Here is a 25,740-nt window from a genome sequence, read left to right on the forward strand (position 1 = left end):
CATGAATGTGGAGGCAACATACAAGTGTATTTTAAGTGCTTTATCCGTAGTCTGCCTTGATTCTCTGTGTTTTTGTTGTAGGATGACATTCCTTTACAAGATTTCTTTTTGTGTTGTAATTCAGTGCTTATGTTTCCATAGCAAGGTACAGTACGAGCAATGTGATACAAATTATATTGATTCAAAATATATATTGCTGTACATAATGCTGCACAATATTCGAGAAATTCTATTATACTACACATAAGTTGCAATTTTCTGTGAATGATTTGAATTTCAACATTTTGTTTTTTTCCTCCCAGTGGATTGGAATTTGCAATACTGGAATAATGGAGGAGTTATGTTTTGTGGCTCAGAGAGAATAGCACTATTGTTTTGAATTTGGTGCAGTTGAGTGATGTTCATATGTTCTTTGTGCAGGGGAAGGTTGCAATTTTAGCATTGAAATGGATGCTCTTCGTGTTTGTTTTGGAAAATATTTCACATTCCCTCATTGTTTCTTTCATTCACTTCCACTCTTTAGCTTGTTTAGATACTACATGATACTGTTGAGATCACCTGAGGAGAATTCTTGTCACACACAATCGCAAAAAGGTTTACGTAAGGGAAATATAGGAGAATGACAAGTGGGGATATGATTGATTGCAATTTGTTACAACTTGCAGGCAATATATCAGTTGGACAGAAAAAAAAAAATCGAAATGTGTTCACAAGCCCCAGGATGTACGTGATAAGTTATCAGAGAAGTGATATCTAGAATGTTGTAAGTAAAAAAGTCTTGCAAGCAACTTCTACCAAGAAATAAGTAAAATTACTTTCCTTTGTTTTAGAGAGAGTGACGGTGTGTTTTTTTTTTTCTTTATTCAAGAGTGGAGAAAACTTACTTCCAGAATATAATCTTGACATTATACCTGTACAGCAGTCAAGTTTCTTGGTATGTTTTTAAACCATAGCTTTAATGTGGCTGTAAGCAACAACAGCAACAACAACTGACAACCACCGATTCGGAAGCATGACACACAGTTTGCTTTGTTGTTCTTGTTTCACCACCGTGTAAGATGTTTTTTCAGATAATTCTAGCTGTAAAGGAGGCTTATTTTCAAATCACAGCAAAGATGTGTATAAGCTGTAAAACTACAAACGCCATTATTTATGTCATTTTTTATTTTTTTTTTTAAAGAATAAGATTTAAAGGGACTGTACAGTTCTGGTTGAGGTGAGGATTTTGCTTTTAACGTTTTGCGAGATATTCAGACTTTACTCTGAGATGTCAAAGAGCGTGCAATTCTAAGGGGTATCAAAAGTTTATTTGATGAAAATTGGTTTTGAAATGGCTGAGATATCAAAAAACAAGGTGAAACAAAGAGAACCTAATTAAAAAGATGTGGCCTGTCGCCTTTTATTATTATCACTTTTTTGTCTCGCCCACCGGAGGTGAAGGCGAGACTAAGGGATCCAAATGGCGTCCGTCCATCGTCCGTCCATCGTAGATGTCCCTTGGGGAATTAAAGGTCATCACAAGGTCAAAGGTCACAGAAAGGGGTCAACAAATTTTTAGGGCCCATTGTTAAGTTTTTCTGGCACGTTTCGATTATGGCTCATAACTTTTGATCCCTTTGTCTTTTTGTGACCAAACTTGGATGGTAAATGTCCCTTGGGGAGTTGAAGGTCACCACAAGGTCAAAGGTCATAGGCGGGTCAATGAACTTCTGGGAGTTAGAAAAATATTAATTTCTTGTACGCGAATGGGCGAGACACAATTGGCACTTGCCTTGTTTTGATATCTCAGCCATTTGAAAACCAATTTTCATCAAATAAACATTGAATACTTCTTGAAATTACATGCTCTTATATATTTCATAAGAGGTTTCTCATTATCTCACTTAGGAATGTTATGAACCTGAAGCCCCATCCCAATCAGTACTGTACAGTCCTGCCTGTTGAATGGCATCTTTAGATGTCAACGTTTGGGTGAACATTGGATATACTATTCAATTTTAATGATTTGTATTGAAACATCATGCCTTTTGAAGTGTGTTCATGTCACTTTCATTCCTTTCCTAGCTTCTTGACTCGCATGTTGTGAATTATCAAGCATCAAACTGCGAGTGTGCACAATGTACATTGTACATGTGTGTGTGTGTGTGTGCGCGCAAGGATTGTTGGATGTGTGTACTGTAAAAGTGGATAATTTCGCGGGACTAATTTTTCGCGCTAGGCCGGGTCAGAAGAGTTTCGCGTGTTTTTAATGCCGCGGAATCAAGACATCACGCACAGGAACGTATGGCAAGCAAAAATATTCGCGTGTTTTTATTTTCGCGCTAGTTTCTGGTTGCGCGAAATGCGTGAAAATTTCAACACCGTGAAAATTCCCACTTTTACAGTATGTGTGTGAGTTTGATGCCTTTTTATAAAGAGTATGTTTGTAAGAAGTGTTCATATTGTAAATATTTCTCCCATGATTCTGTCCTCACTTTACCAGTATATCCATCTTTGGGCTGTCTGTATAGTGCATCACATGTGGTGACGGTGACTTTTAGCGCGAGATCAAGTTACAACGAATGGCCACAACAATCTGCAAAGCCCTCTAGAGCTGACTGTGCTACAGCACATATTTGAACAACTCACCTGCCATTTTTGTAGGGATGAAGAGCTGGACAATGTTTCAAGCTCGTGTGTGTGTGTGTGTGCGTGTGTGTGTGTGTGCGTGTGCGTGTGTGTGTGTGTGTGTGTGTGTATGTGTGTGTGTGTGTGCGCGTGCATGTGTGTGTGGGTGTGTGTGTTTGTATTGTTGGTACTATGAGTAAGAAGGTAGGCCTATGTATCACAAAATTCAAGAGAAAGAAGAGAAATGGCCTTGCCATAATTATGTGTACATGTACTTGATGTATATTTTTATATGATGATAACATGAAAATGCCCTTATAGATTTTTCCTTGAATGTATTTTGTGTTGTGTTCCCCTTCACATCAAGAAAGTGATGTATATCACCTACAGATAATCAGCAGTGTAATTGTCAGAGAAAACACATTGTCATCATGTTTGAGTAGGTATTGATGTTGATCATGAATGTTCCATAATGAGGAGCGTCCATAGCAAAGGTTGCACAAGAGTTCCAGCATTGTCATATGTATGCAATTTGTTTTGATTTGTTGTGTTTTCTAGCAATTACAGGTTTGGAAAAAAAAAAAAAGTTCTGGGAAACTGACAAGGGACTATTCCTGCACCGTAGGTTTGCCAAACATATCTTCACTCTAAGGCATCATCACATTCCATCAATACTAAACCTATTCTGCTATAAAAGAGAGCCCCATGGGGAGAAAAGGACTCGGCAGTGCGAATGTGTCGTTGACCTCGTCTCGGGCGATCATGTTGTTGGATAAGAAAAGGAAAAACAAATGATGAGGACACTGCCCTCTGGCAATGTCAAAATAACTCATAATGTGTCATATCACTGTGTCATATATACATGTATGTATAGATCTGTGTGGGTGCTATTTTTACGAGGCACCGTATTTCAGAGTAAAGCAACAAAAGCTTTTCCTTCGCACTGCACATTTTGTAGATTTATAGATGAACATGAGACTGTAAATGCCCAGTAACCTAATGCAGACATCGTTTGTTAGTTGTTTTGCATTAACAGGACATACACACACACACAGACAAACAAAATTATTAAATGTCATATCTAGATAAAAAGAGGTACAGGAAATTTTTCATATGTATCTTTTCAGACTTCTGATGACTGCCTTGGAGAAAAGATTAGGAACAAATATTCTCTCACAAGTTGATGAAATGCAAAGCAAAGTAGGCCTAAATCTGTGCTAACAGGCATGCTCATTTGACAATGAGATGAACTTTATTCTTACAGAATGTATGGATATAGAGAGAGAATTAGGGAACAAAAGAATCATGCAATTCTTTCACAAAATACTTTTTTTTTTTCATTCACAATCTGTGGCATAATGTATCTTTTTCATAAAGCTTTCAAAATGTCATGTTAATTTGATTCCCCACAAGAAAGCAAATAAAAGGGTGGTTTTTTTGTATTTTTTTTTCAAATGTATCAAATAGTGTTTATGTAAAATTCTGTGAAATTATGTGAGAAAAAAAAATCTGGTAAATACAAACATTTTGTAGTCCGGCAACTGATACGCTATATTTTTCAAACAAAAATCATATCGTTCATGAGTTAACGGCTATTATGCCAAGGTCTGTGTTTTTTAAGAGTACATATTGTACAATGTTTTTCAGCGTTCATTGTCTGTACTGTGACACTCCCTCACCCAGTCACTAAATCAGATCAAATATAGATCGGATGTAGGTGGTGTGCAAGAATGCCAACCTGTCATCGGTTGAGGGAATAGGATCTACTGAAGGTGGCATTTTATGAGATTTGATCGGTGGCGAGGTTGGAGTGCAAGTATCACAATAATGATTTATATTCTCCATTGGTCAATTTGTTGTAACATCACATGAGCTGTGCATACATTGTGTCTTATTGTAAACTGATGCTTGATAACAATTACTAATGTGAATAAACATGTTCTCTTTTTTTTTGTACACATCAAAATCATGACTTATAGAGCTTCTCTTTTAAAGCATGTTGTCAATTTTTTTTTTTTTTTTTTAGTTCCAGTTTGATTCTCTGTTTAGAGAATTGTTCATAATGTATACCTGTGTTCGTGTGTGTTTGTGTGTGTGTGCATGTGTCTGTGTTCATTGAAGCCAAACTGATAAGAGAGAACCAATTTCTCACTAAACTGCTTTGTTTTTGTGGAGGAATAACCAACTATGAAATGCTTTAAAAACAGAAGAACCCCACTCCACACTGAAGGTCACAATGGTTAATAGCATAATAACAGAGTAGTGAAAGTTTAAAGGGATGATATCATTTTGGCTGAGATGGAGAGTCATCTCTCAACCTTTTGCGAGATAATTAGAAACCACTTATGAAATATAAAGAGCATATAGTTCGAAGAGGAATTCAAAATTTACAGAAAATGGGTTTTGAAATGGCCGAGATATCCAAAAAACAAAGTAAAACAAAGCGATCCTACTAAAAGGTGGGTCCCACCTTTTCTTAGGATCACCCTGTTCAAATAAACTTGGATTTTTTTCTTAGAATTGTGTGCTCTTTCATGTTTCATAAGAGGTTTCTCATTATTTTACCCCCCCCCCCCCCAAAAAAAAAAAAAAAGAAGTCAGAAACCTGAAGCCCCATCTCAACCAAAGCTAAGTCACCCCTTTCACCTAATGGGAAATTTTATCCTGATATTACATGTATTTTGCATTAAATGAAACAGAAAAATCATAGAAGTAGATCAACTAAAATTTAGGGAAAGATCAGACACACACACAAAAAAGGTTATGAACTATAAAAATTTAGAGAGTAAAGAAAATGGCAACTCTGTGCTGTTGGTGTTGAGCAGCTCTCCATTCTCTTTGTACACAAAAGACAACAATTTTTCACAGAAAAAAAAAAGTGTCTTTGGACCTGCTCTTGGTAGGAAGAGTATTACGTGTTTGCATGTTCTTCTCAGCAGATAAGTTTTGTCTGTGCACAAACATTTGAGAAAAATGAAATTTAGTGAAAAGTTGTTTACGAACTGGAGGGTGGCTCAGTACCCACCTCACAGTTGCCAATTTTCCCTAAATATTCACCGATTTCTCTGATTTCTCTGATTTCTCTGATTTGTCTGTTTTCATACAAAGCAACACAATTATTTAGATGGAATATTCCTTAAAACTACAAAAAAAAAAAAAAAATAGCAAGTTATGGACTATCACCCTTTTGAACTAGATTGAATAGTGCCTTCTCATAAGTGGGATTACTTTCAATTGTATATCTCTCGTTCCCTGGCACACAACCCTTCACTAATAGAAGTTGTTTATAATAATTTGAAATGAAGTAAAGGTTGTTTTGCATGAACTTGTTCTAGTGTTGAGTTGGTTTTAGCAATAAAGAAAAAAAAATACAAAGTGAAAGTATGGGTTGTAATAACTGAGGTGGATAGAACTTAGGTTAACAAGATAAAGGGCAACATATTAATCACTACAAGGCCTGACTTAATGCAAGTTATGTCAGGAAGAGTTATGATGCCACCAACAGAACGCACATGAATATCTGCACACCGGGAAACAAAAACAGTGACAAACAAAGTAAAAAATTATTGTACTATTGAAGAATAACACTTTATTTGACAAATATACATGCGTGACAATCTGTTAATAATTTGTACAGTCAGCATGGGGGGATATTACAAGTTGAATAGAGCTTTATATAACCAGTTCCATGATACTTCCATTTTTATTACGATTCTACAATTTACAAAATCTTATAAACAATGATTTTCAACAATTATGTACAAAGAAAGCGTCCATATCTTTCTGCCGTCTTGAAAACAAAAACAAAAAAAAATACCCGAGTTCTGAAGCGGACGGATGGTAAATACAGCATTTCTAAATTTTGTTACGCAGCCCTACGACTCCACAGGATTGTCACCGAGAGATTTAAACCCCCATTTGTGTGCTTCCCATGTATCATTTGGGATCACAAAGGTGTCTAAACTTTGCACAGAGCCTTTGTTCACGTGTGCGTTCAAAGCAAAACAAACGTGCACATGTTCTCTTTACTCTTGACTGGCGAAAGTGAAAGCATGAGTAGAGGGAGAGCGATCACTTCAGAAGAACCACAGATGACCAGGACAAAATGGTCAAAATAAATTGCAGTTTTGATTAGAGAAGACAAAAGTCTCCCCCCAGTTAAGTGGTTGCAGCTGGGAGGCAACCATCTCGTAATGAACCGGTCAACAGATGTTTGGTAGAAGCACAACAAAAAAAAAAAAAAAAAGGGGGGACACTTTCGATTCACTGAAAAAAGGTCAACAGCCTTTTGCAATTAACTAGCCTATGTCCACTGAGAAACTGAAACTAATCGTAGCTGATGATAGCTCTCGATTTTGCATCAAAAACTTTTGTGCAAATGGGAAGCAACAATTTCTTCATAAATTGGTCAGCAGAAGGTTGGGAGAAGCACAGAAAAAAAAAACTTTGATTGACAGGAAAAAGGTAAACAGCCATTTGCAACTGACTAGCCTGTGTCCACTGAGAAACTGAAACTGTTGTAGCTGATGATTACTCTGAAGTCGGTTTTGCATGAAAAACTTGTGTGAAATTATTCACAGTGCTTTCCTCCCCGCCCTTTCTGTGGCAAATGAAAACAACGATATGACTTTAGGGGTTACAGTCTTGTGGATTTAATTTGACACTGACAGTAATACATGTTAAACTACAAAGAATGCACGCTGAGAAAAACTGATGTGAAGGATTTTCGGGTTAAATTTATCCTCTACGTGTGTGTATGCGTGTTGTTTTTTTTCTTTGTCCTTCGTATCAATACTGCATCAAGAATAATGCCACGCCTCCCTAAAATTTCCCACAGAAAGTGAATGATCGATATTATACAAGGTGATATTGCAGCATCAACTGTGGACAATGTGCTCTCCTAAAATTGTAGCATTTCCTCAAAACTCCATGCCTAATATGATAGCATATTTCGACATCATGCTGTTCTGTACAGAGGGTTACTGAACAAATGATATAGTGTGAGACAATCCAGCCTTACAGCAGGGTTGTGCAACTGGAGTAGGGAGTACCAGTACTAAGTACAAGCGCTCTAGACATGCAGCCGGCTGTCACTGAATTTTTGTAGCTGACACAAGATGTGTCTCCAACTGGAAGAGTATATTTCATCTTGAATGTCTCAGGGCTGGTAGCATTTTGGATGTTGCTGATGGATTCAGGCCATGAGGGTGAGAGCGGGCCGGTTAGAGATACTCTTACTCTCCTGCTTCCGCTGGGCTGCCTTCTCGTGCATGATCTGCGCCATGCCCGGCAGTCGGGAGAAGTAGTTGCGCGCCCTCGTGTGCTTGGTCTTGATCTTGTGGCAGAACACGCGCCCGTACGCCTGCAAAGGGAGATAGGGAAGGTTGCATTGATGTCATCACTGGCAGTGTCAGAATTTTACAAAATATAATATGGAAATGACCTGATGGCAGAGCATTTGGTTTTTCAAGTTCATGTGCAGCTTGAGTAGTTGGTTCAAATATTTTGTTTCTTCTGCAAGAAGATACACAGGTCTGCATCTACCAGTGCCCTAAAATGCTTGTGTCACTGTGCCACTTTCATTTCATTGCAATCAACATCTGCTCCATTTAAAATACATCCAATTCAAAGTATATCACTGACAACACTCTGTCATCTGTTTGTGTGCTAATGGGTGTGGATAGAAAAACTTCTTTGTATTTAATATAGCACAAAGTACTTCTTTGTATCTAATATAGTACATATTACTTCTTTGCATCTAGTAAGGACATTTCATACTTTTTTTTACTCACTGAATTTCAGAGGATCTATGAATGAATAACTCTTGACGAGTCACATTATTTTACATCAGACAATGGGAAAAATATTTGGCAGCTTGGAATTCAATGCATATGGTGAATGCATCGACTCAGCTGTAGATGTAGCAATATACTTGGTTAGCCTTCTGTCCATTTACAAGACCTTCTTTATCCAACTTTCCATCACACACAAATGTGATGTCACCATTGTGTGCACCAGACATTCAAAAAGTTATAATGAAACTCCGGTTACAATGAAATAAAATTCAGGCCGCAACATTACCAACTCTTTGTTGTTTTTTTATTGCTTATTTGTTCGGTTACAACAAAATTTCGATATAACGAAAGAAAACTGCCGATCCCGAGGACTTTGTCATAATGGGAGTCCATTGTATATCCACGTAGGGGATTAAATTCTGCTTCGTCTGTGAAGCAAAGGGTCACCTTTTCGAGGTCGTCAATCTGAGCATGTGCCTTGGCCTCATCCTTGGTGAGGAGGATGCAGTTCCAGGGTGACCACTCCTCGTCCTTGTCCCACCTCACCAGCACTAGGTCATAGAGGTCCTCCCAGCAGCTCAGGGCACTCTGGGAGCTCCAGATGTCCACCACCAGATACCTCAGGTCAGCCTCCTGCCAAAGGACAGTGACAACAACAACAACAACAAATCAACAAAAGGGAAACAGGACATGCAAGGCATGTTTCATATTTGTTTGGGTGGCTTAATTGTTTCAATTATAAAAAAAAAAAAATGACTCGGTCTAGATATTCGGTATCAATTGTTATGAGAAGTTTCATGGTTACCTGAGGTCTGTTTCATGAAAGTCTTATGAGAGACCATTCGCCTCATAAGACACATTTATGAGAGACTTCATGAAATGGATTTGAAAGTCTCATATATCTGTGTTCAGGACACACCTGCAAGTAGCAAAAGTGTGACAGGTGTTAGACCTTGTTGCTACAAATGCGTGACCCCTTCTTAAAATATCTGATGGGGTAGGCTTTTTTCTACAGAGTGCTTGAATGCTCCAAATCTGTCATATTTTATGGTTCACATGAAATTGGTTTGCTTTGGTTCATTTTTGAGCACTCGAATGCAGCGGAAGAGGGAGGGAAGCTGAGTAGGTACAGGTGTCCAGTCACTCACCTGGAGCAGGAAGGCAATCCTTGACCCATCCCCCATGGCCTCCTCCGACTTGCGCAGTCCCTTCAGCATGTAGCGGAAGTGGCTGTAGTCCTGGCGGGTGCGGGCGTCGTTGTCCAGCTTGGTGCAGCGCCGGCACCGCCCGACGTTGGACGAGTTGGAGGACAGCTGGAACTCGGTGGACGGGAGGTAGCTGCTGCAGCTGGGGCAGAAGTAGATGTTCTTGCGTAGCGTGGACGGGTCTTGAGGTACCTGGTGAGATGAGAGACAAAGTTTGAAGTTTGTAACTCTTGAATCATAAGTAAATCCTCCAATTCCAGGAGAAGCAGGATTGATAAGCAGACCAGACATTGAAATGTAGGAATTACATTTAGACCTAGGTACTTGTAGAAACTGTTAACGCAGTAGTCTTTTCCCCAACATAGAGAATTGAACAATTGCTAGATATTTTTCCTTTAAATTCTGAAGCATTTGGTGCCCACTTTTATTTTGATAAGAAACCCTACATGATTGCAACTTTATGGGTTGCAGTCATTAAAATTCACACTGTAAGAAAATAAACGCAAACTGTTCTAATCACTTCAGTCGCTACAAATAACAGTAGCTGTGATAAAAGAAGGGTATCGCTACAGGACTTTCATGAGAACATAAGAACACTATTGAAAGCTGAACATGCATATTTTCAGATGCAATTGCATGATGTTTATGAGGCTTAGGGCAACATTGAGGCGAAAAGGTGACATACACAGACAGAGAGAGAGAGAGAGAGATCTCCAAGACAAATTGTAACTTTGGCCAGTGAGACGCACCTTCAGGAGTCGTGCTGCCTCAGCATTGAAGGTCGGAGTCTTGACGTACTGCAGGAAGAGGGTGGATATTCTCTTTCTCAGTCCCTCCAGGTTCGACTCCCGCACCCCACGCATCAGTAGATCGGCCTCCCGATCGATCAGTTGGATGATTTCTTGCGTCAGCTTGCAGTCATGTTCCTAGGACGATGGAAATATCGCACAGCGTGATAATTTTAGGAATGCATGGTGCAAGCAACGTATAATTACAGTGTGAATATTCAGAGGAATTATTCCACGCAAGTCATTCAGGTTGTCAGCACATACTGAAAAATAAAAATGTGAGATTACTTGTTATAAGAATAATGTCTACAGTATTAAACAAGTTTGTTTTGGCTTGTTTCTCATTAAAGATCTGATCACAGATTGGCTTAACATGGACTTTTACCCCTTTCAGGTAATCGTGGATGCGGATAATAGGAGCACAAGTCGTAAAATTTCGATTACATGAACGGGAGAGGAGTAGAAAAGTGCGCATTATTTTTATGCTGCTATTATGCGCATAATTGCAGCATGAGGAGTAGATCGAGAATACATGAACGCGTTTTACGACTTATCCGCACTAACATTCCACAGTTCGGTCAAAGGTCACTCGATTTCCCGCACAACCGCTGATTGCTGAGCTTGAGCGCGCGAGAGGTGTGCATGAAGCGCATACACGTGAGGATATTCACCGGAAACATTACGTCATTATAGAGGCGTGCGCCGTAACCATGACAAATAACTCCGTCCTTCGCACCATTATATGAACGGGTGCTCGTAAAAGTAGTGCGCACTTCATGGGATATATGAACGCGATTTTGACTACTTCATCCGCATTATTTGGATGCGGATAATTGAACCGCGATTACCTGAAAGGGGTATTTGTCAGATGTTTCACACTTTGGTGCACAAACAAATCACAGTGTACAAGCTTTTTACCTTGACCGTATGCTTCAGCGTGAGCAGGACATCGAGGCGTTCGTCCTGCGTCAGGTACTTCATGTTGAGGCTGTTGTAGATGTCCTTCAGCTCCCTGGCCCTGATGGTGTAGGCCGTGTCCATCTCGGTGTACTTCCCATCAAAGGCCTTCCATCTCCGTGGAGCAGCAGCCTGTGACGAATTTTGCGATATGCAGATATGCAAGACGCGTCAAAAATCTTGACCCTCTTTTTTTCATTAGGAATAAGAAAATACACTCTAGGTGCCCACTTCATTACTGAATGCACCAGTTTTATGACAACTATCACATTTTCAAATCTTCCCAGAAACTTGTGCTCTTTGATGAACATGAGTATGTGTGAATCTAAGGATGAAGAGTTTGAGTGAAAGTTAGAGGTCCATGTAAACTGAAGCAGGACTGAATCAGTAAGAACATGAAGTTAATTTTACAACAGTGTCATCACCATAACAGATGGAAACTTTGTTTTGCTCAGATGAGACTAATGTTTTGAAAACATTACCATGATAAAAAAGGATATATGAAAAAATATTTTATTCCACTGCCCAATTTTTACCATCCTGAACTATATAATGCAACCAGTGCCAAATGGCATTCTTTCACCCACTCCCTTGGACTAAAAAAGGACATACATAGCCCCCCCCCCCAAAAAAAAAAAAAAACAAACAAACAAACAAACAAAAAAAACAAAAAAAAAAACACACCAACAACAACAACCAACAAACAAACAACCAGCCATCTAATAAAGGAAACTGTGATATATCCATGGAATATTCAGAAACAAAAACTGTGCATTTGGTCAGGGAAGGTCCAGATATGTCTAGAATAAAAGAATAGTGGGCTGACCCCCCACTCACCTTGTCAAGAAAGTTCTGGATAGAGCGCTGCTTGTTCTCACTGTCAGCCTGCAGCTTGTGTCGGCCGATGGCAGCAATGAGCTGGGTCTCCTGGTCCAGTAGGTGGCAGAGGGCAGCCTTGCGCTGGGCCCCCGTCATGCCTTCATCAATGGTGGACAACTCTTCTTGCCTCCATTCTAGTTGCAAAAGCAAGGGAGAACATGTAAACAAGGCATACAATAAAATGAATTACAATTCTACTTGTGATTTAAATTTACTGGTACTTGGAGAAAATATCACTGTGATCACATTAGGACACAGAACTTCCTGCAACTGCCATATCTACAGGGCTTTTTAAGTTGGCTACATAAAACAAGTTAAATGCTGTTGCTAGGGTGACCTTGACCTTGTATCTCAAATTTTGGTGAAAATGACTTTTTGATTAATTGTCAGATAATCAGTTGTGATGTCCTGTCCAAGTCCTAGCTGTTTTACCCTAAAAATGAAGCCACCATGACATATGTCAAAGGAAAGGCAATCCAAATTGTTACAGCGCTTTAGCTGCCATTTTTCTTGCTCTCCTGAACATTTGACATTGAACGCCGATCTGAGGTTTTGTCACCCAAACAGCAATATTCTGTTTTCCCACATGCTGTTATGTTTGTTTGTTTTTTAAGTGCAGCCTTTCTCTTGTTGTTGTTGCTTACTCCTTGGTAGATATGCAAAATATTAGGAAACAAAATTTATTAATGTCAATTTCTCTTCCTTTTGAATGACATTTTGTTGCCATATCTGTGTTATCAAAGTTAGGGCTGCAATTTCTATCTGTGAAGCAGCTACGACTACCAAGGACTCACTCTCCAGTGCATGGTAGAGGAGGTCAAAGTCCTCCTTGGTACGAGGGTTCATGCGACGCTCAAACTCCCGCCGGATGCGCTCCTCCTTCTCCTTGATCTTGCGCATCTCCTCCTTGCGCTCCCACTCCCGCCGCCTGATCAAGTCCTCCTTCAGCTGCACCACAATGTTCTTGGCCTGCCAGCGCCGGAAGTAGGACTGCAGGATGATGACCTGAGTTGGCGACCCCAAGAACAGACCAGAGAGGAGAGAGAGAAAAATAATGAATGAGATCAAAATAGGTGATGCTACTGCACTTGCTATCACATCAAAACATTCACAATTTCAATGTCCTTGCACACACAAGTTCCTTTGACCACTATGCAAAATGAACAATGGCTTCATGAAAACAAAGATATGGTTGGGGCAATAAGTACATAATGTAGTTGAAGACATACTTATATAAAGTGCCATACTTATTTGAAACACATATCATTTGTGAATAGGCTACTATAAAACAGTCCTCTGTTTGAAAGAAATCATTAAGAGAAATCAGTGTAAGCTTCCCAATACAACATCCCATGAATCCTGAGCTCAAGATTTGGATGGTAAACCAGAGTTCACTGGATGACTACTCATTATTTTTACTCAGAAAATCTACAATAAAAGAAAAGACCTACAAATATCTTTATTCACCAGTCATACTGCAATCCATGAAATTAAAATCAGAATTAAAAAAAAAAAATCTAACAGATCTGCATAAAATCCTGACTGAAAAAAAAAAAAATTGACCTTACATAGCAATGTTGAGTTCTCTGAGAACAAAACTTTACCTTCTCCAGTCTTTTGGCATGATACTCATCGGCTGTTTCATATCTGCCCGGCACCACCAGTTTGTCGGTCATGTTCGACACGTAGCAACCGATGGTGGTCATCTGGGTGGACGTGTCCAGTGTCGTCTGCTGCAGCCTGTTCTTGGCAGACACTGTCTGCGTGTCGCGGCAGAACCTTGTGATGCCGTCGTCGGCGCGCACTCTCCCCATGGTCTGGGCCGAGGCGTTGTGGAACTCCACCCCAGTCATGCGGTGCCGGAAACCACCGAGGAATGGCTTACGTCGCGTGGTCCTCTCAATCTCGACTACAACGTCCTCGAACGTACCATCCTCTGTAATAACAAGGAAAGGAATTAATGTCGCAATGGAAAGAACATCAGAGGGGTGACAAATACTGCAATTTGCACGCTAACAGACCAATATGCTATGTCTTAAAAGAAGCGGATATATGTTAAACTTCTTTTGCTTTCTAATGAAAACTATCGACTCGTAAGAGTCAGGAGACTTGACCAGATTTAAACACAAAACAAAACAAACAAAAAAGTCAGATAAGCTTATACTGTAAGAAAGACCTTTCTAGCATATATTTGGTTCGGGATTGCATGAAATTGTGAAAATATATAATTCTGACAAATGCTACTTTTTTGTGTGTGCAAGCACACCCCTGTGTTTTAAACAAAAATCAAAGTGATTAGTTTTCAAAAGTGATCCTGCAGGCGACATTATTCTGTATTTTCATATCAACTAGATCTGTGAACGCACAAAAAGTGCCCAGTGTCCTGCAGTTTACTTACCCCTTTCTATTCTGGTGGTGATAATATCAGGCATATTGTACTCTGGCTTGGGCTTAGGGGCTCTGAGAGGCACATTGACGGGATCCGAAGATGAAATCTCAAGCTGTACGGCCCCATTTGGACCCACTCCAATAGCAGCGAGAGTCGCCTCTGGATCAACATTAGAACCTGGGGGAAAACAAAAATTACAAGAATGAAAAAAGGAAAATACATTAAATAATAATGAGCAAAAAGGCACTTTGGGGCTTAGACAATGGCCAATTAACAATGATAAACTTATTATGAGAATTAAAAAAAAAAAATGTAATGATGTCATAATATTCACACTTTTGGTGCCAGTGTTGAATGCCATCCACCTGTCTCCACTGAAGAGAAACAAAGAAGAAGCTGACAGTATTAGACCATAGTGGGTTGATACCCTTTTCATAAGCTTTATTGTTTTACTCCTTGTTCTCAAATATGAAGCGGTTTTTTATTCTCTCTCTTGAGGCACTTCGGCTTAAACATAGCGAGCCTCGCTAAAAGTCATCCACATAAATACATTCTGTAAAACATATTTTGGCAGTATGAAACTTTCACGAATGGGTGCCGACGGCCTTTTTTCGCGGCATGACATTTTCGCAAGTTGCCTCAACATTCAATGCGTATAGTGTAGACAAGGACTTTCACATGCATTTTAATTTTGCAAATCTTGGCTCTCACAAAATTTGTGAAACTCAAATGCGCGCGAACATTCCTCGTTTTACAGTATGCCAATGTTGTATGCATTCAAAGTCTGCCAACCAACAAGGCAAAACTTTTGAAGGTTGCACAGCATTCCAGTCTGTCACAGAATGACTTGTGCACAGAATCTTTCATGGCAAAAAACTAGGGAAAAGAGAGCATACAGAAGTATAGCTAGCAAGATATTTTGCCGATGGGGTTCCTTACCATCAAACATGAAGACCAGTTTGTCCGCTGGCATGCGCAGTTCACTGGCAAGATGCTCCCTCAGCTCCTGCATGGTCTGGCCAAGAGCACAGGCCATGGTCGTCACCTGACCGCTCGGCATCAGTACAAATTTGACTGAAAAAAATAATTGAATCATGGAAGAGGGTAATTTGCAGGGTGGTTACAAAATCAATGATGTGTATATTACTCAGATGATACAGATGAGCTGTAGCTTTTCAACCACACATCTAAAAAAAAAAAAAAAAAAAAATGGTTTCACTAATTTTGCCCTTTAATGTTAATAAGGATGTTGAGAAAGTTATAGGTTCTACATTGGTTGAGAAAACAGAAAATAATACCTTCCTGATTACTCACCTGTTGCAGTGGCATTGACAGTCACGTCTGGGTCAGGCTGTGGTGAGGCTGCGTGTGGGTCCACCTCATGTGTCTCACCCGTCTCCTCCGTTGCCATAGCAACGTCCCCTGTGTCCGGGGCTGCTCCGTCTGCATCCTGCTGCTGTTCGCCCTCAGCCTGCACCTCCTCAGCTGCTGCTGCTTCTCCCTTGGGTTGCTTGTCGCCTTCCCCTTCTCCTGCCTGCTGCTCTGTAGCAGCAACACCCTCTGGCTCTGCGGCACCCGCCTCAGGGGCCGCACCTTCCGCTGCTGGCTGGTCTTCAGCCTGTGGCGGCTTCTGCTCCTCTCCTCCGGCATCTTGACCTTCTACAGGAGCACTTTCTCCAGCAGGTTCCTCCTCTACCTTGGCATTAGCTTCTTCACCCTGGCCAGCATCCTTGTTCTCCTCCTGGGCAGCACCCTGTGCATCTCCTTCCCCTGCCTGCTCTGCACCCGCAGCCTCCTTTGCCTCCTCGTTTCCCGCCGCAGCTGCTTCCTGTGCATCTTTGGCAGCCTCTGCCTCCTGAGGTTGTTCTTGCACTTCACTTGTCGGCTGTTCTGCCATATTGTCGGGAGCTGTCTCCTTACTTTCTGCTGCTGCTTCTCCTGCCTCCTGATCATCTTGAGTTGTCACTGCCTGCTCTCCCTCCTGGGCTAGGGATTGCTCTTGTCCCTCGGTTTGCTGAGCGTGATCCACTTCTTGCTTCTGAGCTTCTTGTTCATCAGCCATCTTGAAATACTGCTTAAGGCTACCCGAGTCAAAAGAAGAGAATTAAAAAAAAATGTAACTGTTAATAGACAACAAAACAAAACAACTCCAGCCACATCAAAATGTACCATAGTTACAGGTGAACTCAGCCCCCAGCGTGCACATTACAAGTGGCTGAGTTTACCCGCTAGGCCGAGTTTACCCATATATAATTTCATATCTACTTTTACCTATGTTAGAATCCTATGCCACCAAAAATATAATGTTCTCTAACTCTGTTAACACCAAAAAAAGATATGTTGTATGACCATACGTGGTCGGACCGGACAAGTTGTGGGACTGGACTAAAAATTTACTTCCGCAAACACAATAAAATCCCATAAATTAAGCATAAAATACAATGGCTTTTGAATAAATATTTTATACCAATTTTTGAGGTAACTTCTCTCTGAAGCAGAATTCGCGATTCGGCGATCTGTTTCATGATTTGTCAACCAGAAGAAGCGCGCAATATTCTATCACATGCGCAATGTGAAACTTGTGCGCGTGTTTGAGTCAGAAACAACAAACTTCAGTGTTAATCCATTCCCATAGACAATACACGCAGGCTAGCTACAACATTCAAAATATATTTGCAAGCGTTTCAGTTAAGTTCTCTAATTACGACAAAAATTGATGGCCAAATGATTTTGTTCACTTTGCTTTGGAAGAACTGTTAAAATTTAAGTAAACATATCATTTTCAGAACCTCATCATTGTGTATTAGGGTAAGGGCACCAGTATTCGGTCAGGCACTGGTATTCGGTCACTTATCACTAGTCACCAGCCAGTAAGTTCAACTGTCACAACACACGCAAATCACACTAATTCACATACTTGCACACTCATTCACAACAGGAAACTCCCTTAGCCCCCTCCAAAAATCCATCCAAAATCCCAAATTTTACCGTCAAAAGTGCAGAATCGGCGCTACTTTCCAAAAGCGCGCGCGGATAAGGCCCAGTTTTAAGAGTACGGGTCGCCTAAGCGCTAAAAATCGAGAAATACCCCGTTCTCTCGCGGGATTTTTCGCTTATCGCAAGCTTGGAGTGTAATGGTATCCTCAAAAACGCAAAAGAAAAACAAAATGTCCGTACGTGCCGATACAGTGTCCCAATGTACAAGGGTTGAATGCAAGTGCCGAGGCCCCAGTATTCGGTCACCAACGGTCGCCGCAACTTCCCCGATGCAATTTTGCGCCAACAAGGTAGCGCGCGCGCGCGTTTTTTCAGCTGCCTTGAACACGCATTGACTTTGAACGCGCACATAGCGTGACCGAATACTGGAGCCGATGACCGTATACTGGGGAATTTTCAAGGTGAAATATTTCGCGATTTTGTGCAATTCTGTGAGATATTTAACGAAATGAAAGTTGAGATTAAAGAAATTTGATATATTTCACATACATTGCTGTAGATATGATGTATGTATGTATTATTTTAGTTTGAAAAATATTGCAAAAAAGCTTAAGTGACCGAATACTGGGGATGTTACCCTACTATTGGAATATCTTTATTGAGAATAGCAATGTGAAAAATTCATCTAAATCTCAACTTCTTAAGTGTCCGGGTACACAACCCCCATCATACTATCATCCATAGAGATACTGTCATATTCGCAGGCCATGAATTTACCAATATAAATTTACCTCTAACATCAACCTTCTCAGCATAGATTCTAAATGCCAGAGGCAGAGGGTCAAGAATAGACAGAGTTTATGGACCGACTTTATCACGCAGTGCAGTTGAGCTGAGTTAGGAAACCAACACATAAACGAACACTAGTTAGGACTTACATTTGCAAATAACGGCAAGTTTTCTGATAGCAGTAGATTGTCTACTTCTTCTACACCAACATCCTTGTGCTTCGCTTCGGAATACAGCTCTCAGTCCTGAGATTCCTTGACTTTTTGCGAGTTCAAAGCATCAACTGATGTCCACATCCATCCACGCAGTTACTAGTTTCGATACACACCGGGCGCAGGAGAGCTATGGGGGATATGATACACGGGATATTGATGTGTTGAACGAGTAACTTATCTGCGCTAGTACACAACACGCACAAAACACGAGAGAGAATCGCACACCACTCGTAATTGTTCGTTCGAGTCCGAGCGAAAAAAAAGTTGTTAGTAGACGTCATGTTGCTGCGCAACAGCAATAGGAGAACAAATTATCTATAAATAAATACTTGAATTTAATCTATTTTATTACAAAATACAAATAAATGGAATGAAATTAATTTGTAAATATTAATTATATTATTATTTAGGCAAAATATGGCCTTAATATTTCTATAATTTTTTCTATATAGTAAGTTTAATCGATCGAAATTTTCTAACTCTTCGGTGTATACTCGGGTCTTTCCGGAAATTCACCCTAACAACCGACGCGAATCTAATGGAATCTTTCGTAAAAATTGTATGTGAGACGTAGTTGCCCGGCGAATATCTTATTCTCTGAAAATGATGTCTTCGAGGACATTTGGTATTTCATAGCCTGCCCCGTATTTGGAAACATTTCAGGTGTACACTGAATACGAAATATCTCACCAGGTAAGTTTTCACAGGTTTTAGCCGATTTGGACATGTTGCGTAGTTGTGTTGACGAGGAATGACGTTCCAGCTCCCATGCAAGAACTTGCCCTGGCGCGACGGCCAGCTAATTGCTCGTGTGCCGCTGTAGCTGCGCTGGTACTGGGACTACACTGGTGTCAGCGAGACCTAACGTAATAGGCCTAACAAGTAAAGTTAGACGAAATGTGCGTGGACACACGCTAGGATACACCAACTCCACATTTAGCGAACAAATGGATATTACGATGCAACTGCACTCTTCTTGCTGATATTTCTGTATTTATGGAATGGCCTAATTACCAGATTACTAACTTACAAATGCAGAAAGTATTGTCTCACTTTCTATTGAATGAAGAAAAGTATCTGCCAGACTGCCCAGCAGAGTAGACAGATGGCAGAATTCCAGCTGTCCAGGTTTAACTTCGTTTAACCAAGGAGGTACATGTATAGTAAGGGTACTAGGTCTCGCGCAGGGACTTAATGATCGCGCATAGCGTAACTGCGTATAGCAAGAAATATTACGCGTAGGACTAAGCGCAAAATTTGCCGATACGCCCATGGAATAAAAATACCTGACAACCGCTAAACATGAGAAGAAAGCAGGTAAGAAATTTTGATTCAAACAAATTTTTCACTAAATTTCCAATTTTTTACCTTATACTTTACCTACCTTAGCTTAAAATCTTTTCTTAAGGATGTTGTAGCCTAGACGTGTCGTCTCGCTTGTCTCGTTCGTATGATCGTAGCCGATAGAATTCGTAATTTGTTCGATCGATCGTTGATAATATTCTACGAAAGCCGAAGCACGCTACAGCCGCAGAGAGGGGCAGACACTTTCACGCATGAAACTACATAGGGCAGCTGCGCGATCTTTACATACCCCGAGAAGGTGAACGCATAAAAAAAAGTCCGACATACAAACGGCGACAGCGCACTACTCCGTCATCGTATCATCAGGAGATTCTGGGAGGTGATTTTTCTGCATTTTCGTGATATTCATTGAGAAATTCAGGTACGATTATGGAATAACTTCTATTAAAAGAGCATTTCAAATTTTCGTGCGCGATATCCAGACCCCTCAACCATACTAGGCAAGCTAGTACCTCCTTGGTTTAACATGTTTAATAACTCTGCGAGTCTAACCGACTTGCAGTCAATCATGGAATCGGAATGTATCAAATCCCCAAGACCTTTCTTTAGGAAGTGTAAGATCTTCGAGAGAAAACTTGCAGTTGAAACAGATGAATGTTCGTGACAAGACCGAAAGAATGTGAGGAGAAAAGACAATGAGAGTTAATTAAATCTGAAACCATTGTAAGAAAATAAAAGTTGTACAACGTATGTTAGTTATTGGAATGTAAGAAAGAATACAGATATTTTCAATGTAACATTAGTAAATTCACATCGCGTTGTGTGTCGATGCATGCAAACTGTATGCAGCCGCCACAGTAGTCGCGTGTGGCTGTAACCAGTGACCTGGACCATGGCTACAAGTTTACAACCACACGCGTGTGGCTGGATGGTGAAAACTCACGTGTGTGGCCGTATACACTGCCATCAACACAGTGCCTCACATTTCAGTTGGCCGTTTGAACTTGAAGCTTGCATTGATAATAGCTGCCATGTAAAATATGCCTGTCACATTGCAGCATTTGGTATGTTTGTACCACATTGGTGTTACATACAAGTATCATTCTTTCTGTTTGTGCCTATGGACGATGGTGCAGAAAAATGTCCCGGGTCAACGGTCACAGTCCTGTGCACAATGGAACAGCAAATGGTGGGCCCACCCATGGGTCCAAGAGCCCAACCCATGGAGGGACCATGACACAGAATGGAGGGTCACACCTGGTCAATGGTAAACCTCGTCTGCCACCAATTAACACACCTGCCAGCGTGTTGTCCAGTCGAAACTCTCGAGACTACTCAAAGAGCAAGTTGATGCGACATCGGAGAGCCCACGAGACCCAGCAGCTACTGACGGAGAAAATCTACCAGAAGGCAGAAAAGATTAGGGAAGATGTGGAAGAGAAGAATAGGAAAAGACCACTCCTGTCGGAAGACCCAGACTATCCCATCACAGTAAGTTGGCTGCCACTGAAATTACAAAAAGATATATGTGATAAGACTAAGTGCCAATTAAGGTGAACGTATTCTACCTATAAGAATTAGTTTGTTATATAATGACAACTCAACTTTTATAATTGCCTAAATGAACATGGATATCTTGAAAACAGTTAAGACTATTTTGGCCAGTATAGTGCCAGCACTCTGTATTATTATCATTGTCACTGTTGTATTAAAGAAGAGAAATGATTGTGTATGTGTGTGTTAAAAATTTGTATGTAATTATTATTTTTCTCTTTTTTCTACTAAACACTTCTGTCATACAGAGTCAATTACATAAATACATATCAAATTATGCTTCATATAAGATGTACTTATCCTAGGTTAAACATGTACAAAGAAATGTATTAGCATACCTTCTCGACAAAGAGATATTGAATGTTGAGTTTAATACTCGGATATCTTATATGGTACCTCTTTTAAAATACATGTATTTGACATTTTTGGAATGCCCCTCCAGATGATGAGTAAGGATCGGATGACAAGGGTAAGTTAGTGTGCTTGCTGTCAACACAATGTGTAATCATTCCCAAAGCTATCATGGCACAAGTACTTGTATGTGTGTTGACCTCCTGATATATCCTCCAGCTATCTGTGTGTGTATGTCATCTGGTACTAATTTGTCACTTTCTCAATTCATTCACCACCCCACCACCCATTTGCTTCCAAAAAAACAATAACAAAGCAGACTTACATTGTACATGTGAAATGTTGTTGTAGTTGTTTGTCCCACAGTCTCATATTATGTATCGAATGTCTCACAGTCTCATAGGCCCGAATTCACGAAGGTGGTTTAAACATGGTACAAATTTAGACCATGGTCTAAAATAAGCGTTAAATAGGCGTACCAATACATGCGCGCATAAATGCATGTTTTTTTACTGGATGCCTGTTAGCGTACACAATCTGTCAATCATATCTATGCAGAAGAAATTTACATAAACCATGGTTTGAATTTAGACCACCTTCGTGAAATATTGTGTATTTAATGTCTCACAGGGTTGTGCACATCCACTTTCAATGAAATATGTTGAAACTTTCTCTTTCTTGGTATGTGATACATTACATTTCAACTCACAACCTTTTTTTTTCAAATGACTTCCAGTTCTTTTTTTTTCTTCAAAGAGTGTAAACCTCTTCAATTACATGTATTCAAAAGCCCTAAAGTGTCCTCTTGCTGCAGTACTGTCACTTTCTCTGTGTTTCTGTTTCAATAGAAATATTGTCTTGTATGCGTTTTGATTTGTGTGATGATTTTGTGAATGTACGGTAGTTCTTTTCTTCTCGAAACCACTAACTATTAACTTGTGTTTCATAGATTACTATTCACAATAGTGACATGATTGTAACAGCTTTTCTTAAACGAAATGCCACAGACTTGTAAAGGCTTGTCACTTTGTAGAAAAACTCTAATAAAATGAACAAGAAAAAAGAAAACTACATGCAGCTGATTTCCTTTCGAAATTAAAACCCTTCACTAAGTGTTCAAAACTGCCCTTAATAATTTGCAATTTCTCTTTGATTTCATATTGATTGATAAGGGTTCATGCAGCACGTGTATGAAATCATATTACATTTAATCATCATTTCAAAGTAATGAATTAGTAATTAGATAACTACAGTAAAGAAACTTTTCCTCATAGAAGACCATGTGTTGTTCCATATACCAACATACATAGTTGTAAGCTGCTTTTTGGGTTTGTGGCCTTCAGCAAATTTTTGTGGGTTTGTGTTGTGTACATCAAATGTGGATAGTCTGTGAGAAAAAAAAAAGAGAAAAGGTCCGTCACATGCAATATGGGTTTTGTAAATGTTTGCCTTGTATGGGATATAGGATTTTTCAAATGACATCCTTATCAGTAAGAACTAATTTTTACTGTGTCCTTTCAGCAAATTTGTACTTTTGGTCAGATACTTCAAATTTTCTTTTTGTATGTTTTCTTTTTGTGGGAAGGGGATATGATACAGTTAAGGGAATGAAAAGGGGTTGGAACATTTGGTGTATGATTGAAAAACACTCACTTTTCCGTGCACATTTTGCTCTTGAACCCACCAGCAAAATTACCAGTACATGAAGCAGTGCGTGGAGAGCGGACCCATCCCCGACATGGAGCAGGAGCGCTTCGACAAAATCTTGAAGCTGATCCCCAGCCACCTCCAGCAGTCCGCCTCCATGCTGGAGACCATCCAGGAGCTCTTTGGCGAAATCCAGGTGGACTTCCATGGCAGCATGAAAAAATCCATGAGTGAGTGTGCCCTCTTGACCTCTCGTAGTGCACCATTTTGTCGACTGGAATACAATTTGATTTCAATATTCTGCAGCAGTTCCATGTTTTTGAACAACCTGTACCTGTTTCATCAGGGGTCTCCTTAACCCTATTCTAACTGGGCTATTTGAGACCAAGTTTTTACTGAGGGGGGGTCAATTTGACCCCCCCTTCAGATCTCGGCCGCCGATCACGCGATCGCCGCGAAATTTTGCCTGAAGATAGAGCTGGATGTCAACTACAAGATTACATCGTCATACAATAGAAAAATATTGCCTTTCTATTTTTAATGAATTAATTATGCAAATTTGTGGATGAAATCATATTTTCACCTATAACTCCATTAAAAAGACTGGAGGATTGCTAAATTTTTGTGTCAGAATTCCTCAAGACACATCAAACAATTTTTGTGTAAAAAAATAGCTCAATTGAAATTAATTTCTTTTGTTTTTTATTGTTTTGTTAATTTCCTATGTACTTTATTGTTTTTTCAACCTTTTGTTTTCTATTGTTTTTTTGCCAAAACTTGTTGCAGGCACTTTTTCAGGCTTATCTACACTAGAATTGATTAATTTCAATGGTTAAAAGTTAAAATAATCTAATTTATATCAATTTAACCAAAAAACACAATTTGCATTGGATTTGCACACGATATCATGAATTTGAGCTGTCTTTTTGGTTGACATGCATATGCAAAACATTACGTAACTTCAAAACGGTGTACCCGGATGTCGCAAATTTGGTCTCAAAATATGCGGGAGACTTCAATGAAAAAAGTCGTGAAACGACGCGACAAAAGCTTTGCGCGTTGCAAAATCGTGGCGCGAAACGTCGAGGGGGGGTCAATTTGACCCCCCCCCCCCAGTTAGAATAGGGTTAAGACTTATCTTTACATTTTTCAAAATTACATCCTCAGATAGTATAATGTTTACATTGTGACATTTGCACCTCAAATATGAAAGCAAGAATCATGTTTGACTGCTTCAAAGTGCCACCCTCATTTTTAAAGAAATTTATGACTTCGAAGCACTTAAAGTTTTCTACAAATAGCAGCACCATGAAAAATGTCTTATTCAGCTTCCTGGAACATGTGTTTATCTTTTGTATCAGGACTGAAGTGTATGTTGTAACTTTCATCCTGTTTCAGATATTTCTGTTGAAAATAGTGTTGATATCATTTTGAGGAAAATGAGTGTGTGCAGAATATACTGACATATTTGTACTGGTATTTGTGTTGTTTCTTTTTGAAAAAGGCAAGAAAGCCAATATTGAGGGAAGCAGTGTTACAATAAGTGTCCAGTGAGAAAAATTTTGTTTCAGTTTGTTAAATTTACCCATATATGTCATACCTGCTAACTGTTCCCATTTTGTACTGAATATTTTCTGAGGTGACCATTTGTTAATATAGTGTAGTATGGAAAATTGCCAAAAATCACCATTTTTGCAGATGGTACTGCCATTGTTCTTGCTTGTTGAGCTATAGGGTTAGCAGGTATGTTATGTGGACATGCTTATATTTGAGTGGATGTTGCTCTGTTTGGAGAAATGGATGCATATGTTCATTAGATGTTTAGTCCATGACAACTTCTACCTTCTGTCTCTCACAGCGCAACATGTCTTGGTCAAGCCAGATGTCAGAGGGTTGGACAGTGATACCACTGGTGAACCTCCACAGGAACCAGTGTGAGTATTCAGTTACCCATTGATTCCTGCTATTGTATGGGAAATACATGTATGTAAAGAGGGTAGGAGTTGTATATTTGAGGTGTCAGGTTAGTAATTCTGGTATATCATGAGATTGCTTTTTAATTACCACAGAGGAGAGATCAGAAGGGGAAAAGCATTGTTAGCTGAGATGCTATAATTTCTTTATTGCTCATTGCATATGTCACAAATGTACCCTTGGTGTTATTGGTTAAGTTTATGTAGTTTTTTTTTTTTTGTTGTTTTGTTAGAATGTTTTGTGCATATGTACATGCTGAAGGTTTAGTTTAGACACTTGAGTCACCTTTTTTTTTTTTTTTTTAAATTCATGAAATTCTTCCGTCGAGATGCTTTCATTGCAACTGAT

At 39.7% G+C, this 25,740-nt stretch overlaps 2 protein-coding genes across 2 annotated transcripts in view; one reads left to right on the forward strand and one right to left on the reverse strand.

Moving 5' to 3' along the window:
• Positions 1 to 6,200: 6,200 nt before the first annotated feature.
• Positions 6,201 to 18,650, reverse strand: LOC140241685 (IQ motif and ubiquitin-like domain-containing protein). The gene is made up of 12 exons (XM_072321431.1): positions 18,496 to 18,650; positions 15,935 to 16,701; positions 15,560 to 15,694; positions 14,630 to 14,797; positions 13,836 to 14,167; positions 13,026 to 13,236; positions 12,190 to 12,365; positions 11,314 to 11,484; positions 10,357 to 10,533; positions 9,551 to 9,799; positions 8,850 to 9,035; positions 6,201 to 7,969 (listed from the first exon to the last, which is right to left on the reverse strand). The coding sequence occupies exons 2-12, from the start codon at positions 16,680 to 16,682 to the stop codon at positions 7,802 to 7,804; spliced, it is 2,721 nt and encodes a 906-aa protein (XP_072177532.1). The 5' UTR covers positions 16,683 to 16,701; positions 18,496 to 18,650; the 3' UTR covers positions 6,201 to 7,801.
• A 527-nt stretch (positions 18,651 to 19,177) lies between these two features.
• The window catches only part of LOC140246264 (dynein axonemal heavy chain 12-like), a 67,500-nt gene continuing 60,937 nt past the window's right edge, over positions 19,178 to 25,740 (forward strand). Inside the window, exons 1-5 of the mRNA XM_072325726.1 lie at positions 19,178 to 19,254; positions 21,003 to 21,357; positions 21,863 to 21,889; positions 23,459 to 23,648; positions 25,277 to 25,352. Of these exons, the coding sequence (XP_072181827.1) occupies positions 21,007 to 21,357; positions 21,863 to 21,889; positions 23,459 to 23,648; positions 25,277 to 25,352 (644 nt within the window). The 5' untranslated portion in view covers positions 19,178 to 19,254; positions 21,003 to 21,006. The remainder of the gene's footprint in view (positions 19,255 to 21,002; positions 21,358 to 21,862; positions 21,890 to 23,458; positions 23,649 to 25,276; positions 25,353 to 25,740) is intronic.

The sequence above is a fragment of the Diadema setosum genome, chromosome 2 (assembly GCF_964275005.1).
Source record: "Diadema setosum chromosome 2, eeDiaSeto1, whole genome shotgun sequence".
Taxonomy (NCBI): Eukaryota; Metazoa; Echinodermata; class Echinoidea; order Diadematoida; family Diadematidae; genus Diadema; species Diadema setosum.

Coding starts and splice junctions, on each gene's coding strand:
- LOC140241685 (XM_072321431.1), bottom strand. CDS start 16,682: ATGGCTGATGAACAAGAAGCTCAGAAGCAAGAAGTGGATCACGCTCAG. Junction 14,168..14,629: donor CACCACCAGAATAGAAAGGG/GTAAGTAAACTG, acceptor TTGTTATTACAG/AGGATGGTACGTTCGAGGAC. Junction 13,237..13,835: donor ATGCCAAAAGACTGGAGAAG/GTAAAGTTTTGT, acceptor TCGCCAACTCAG/GTCATCATCCTGCAGTCCTA.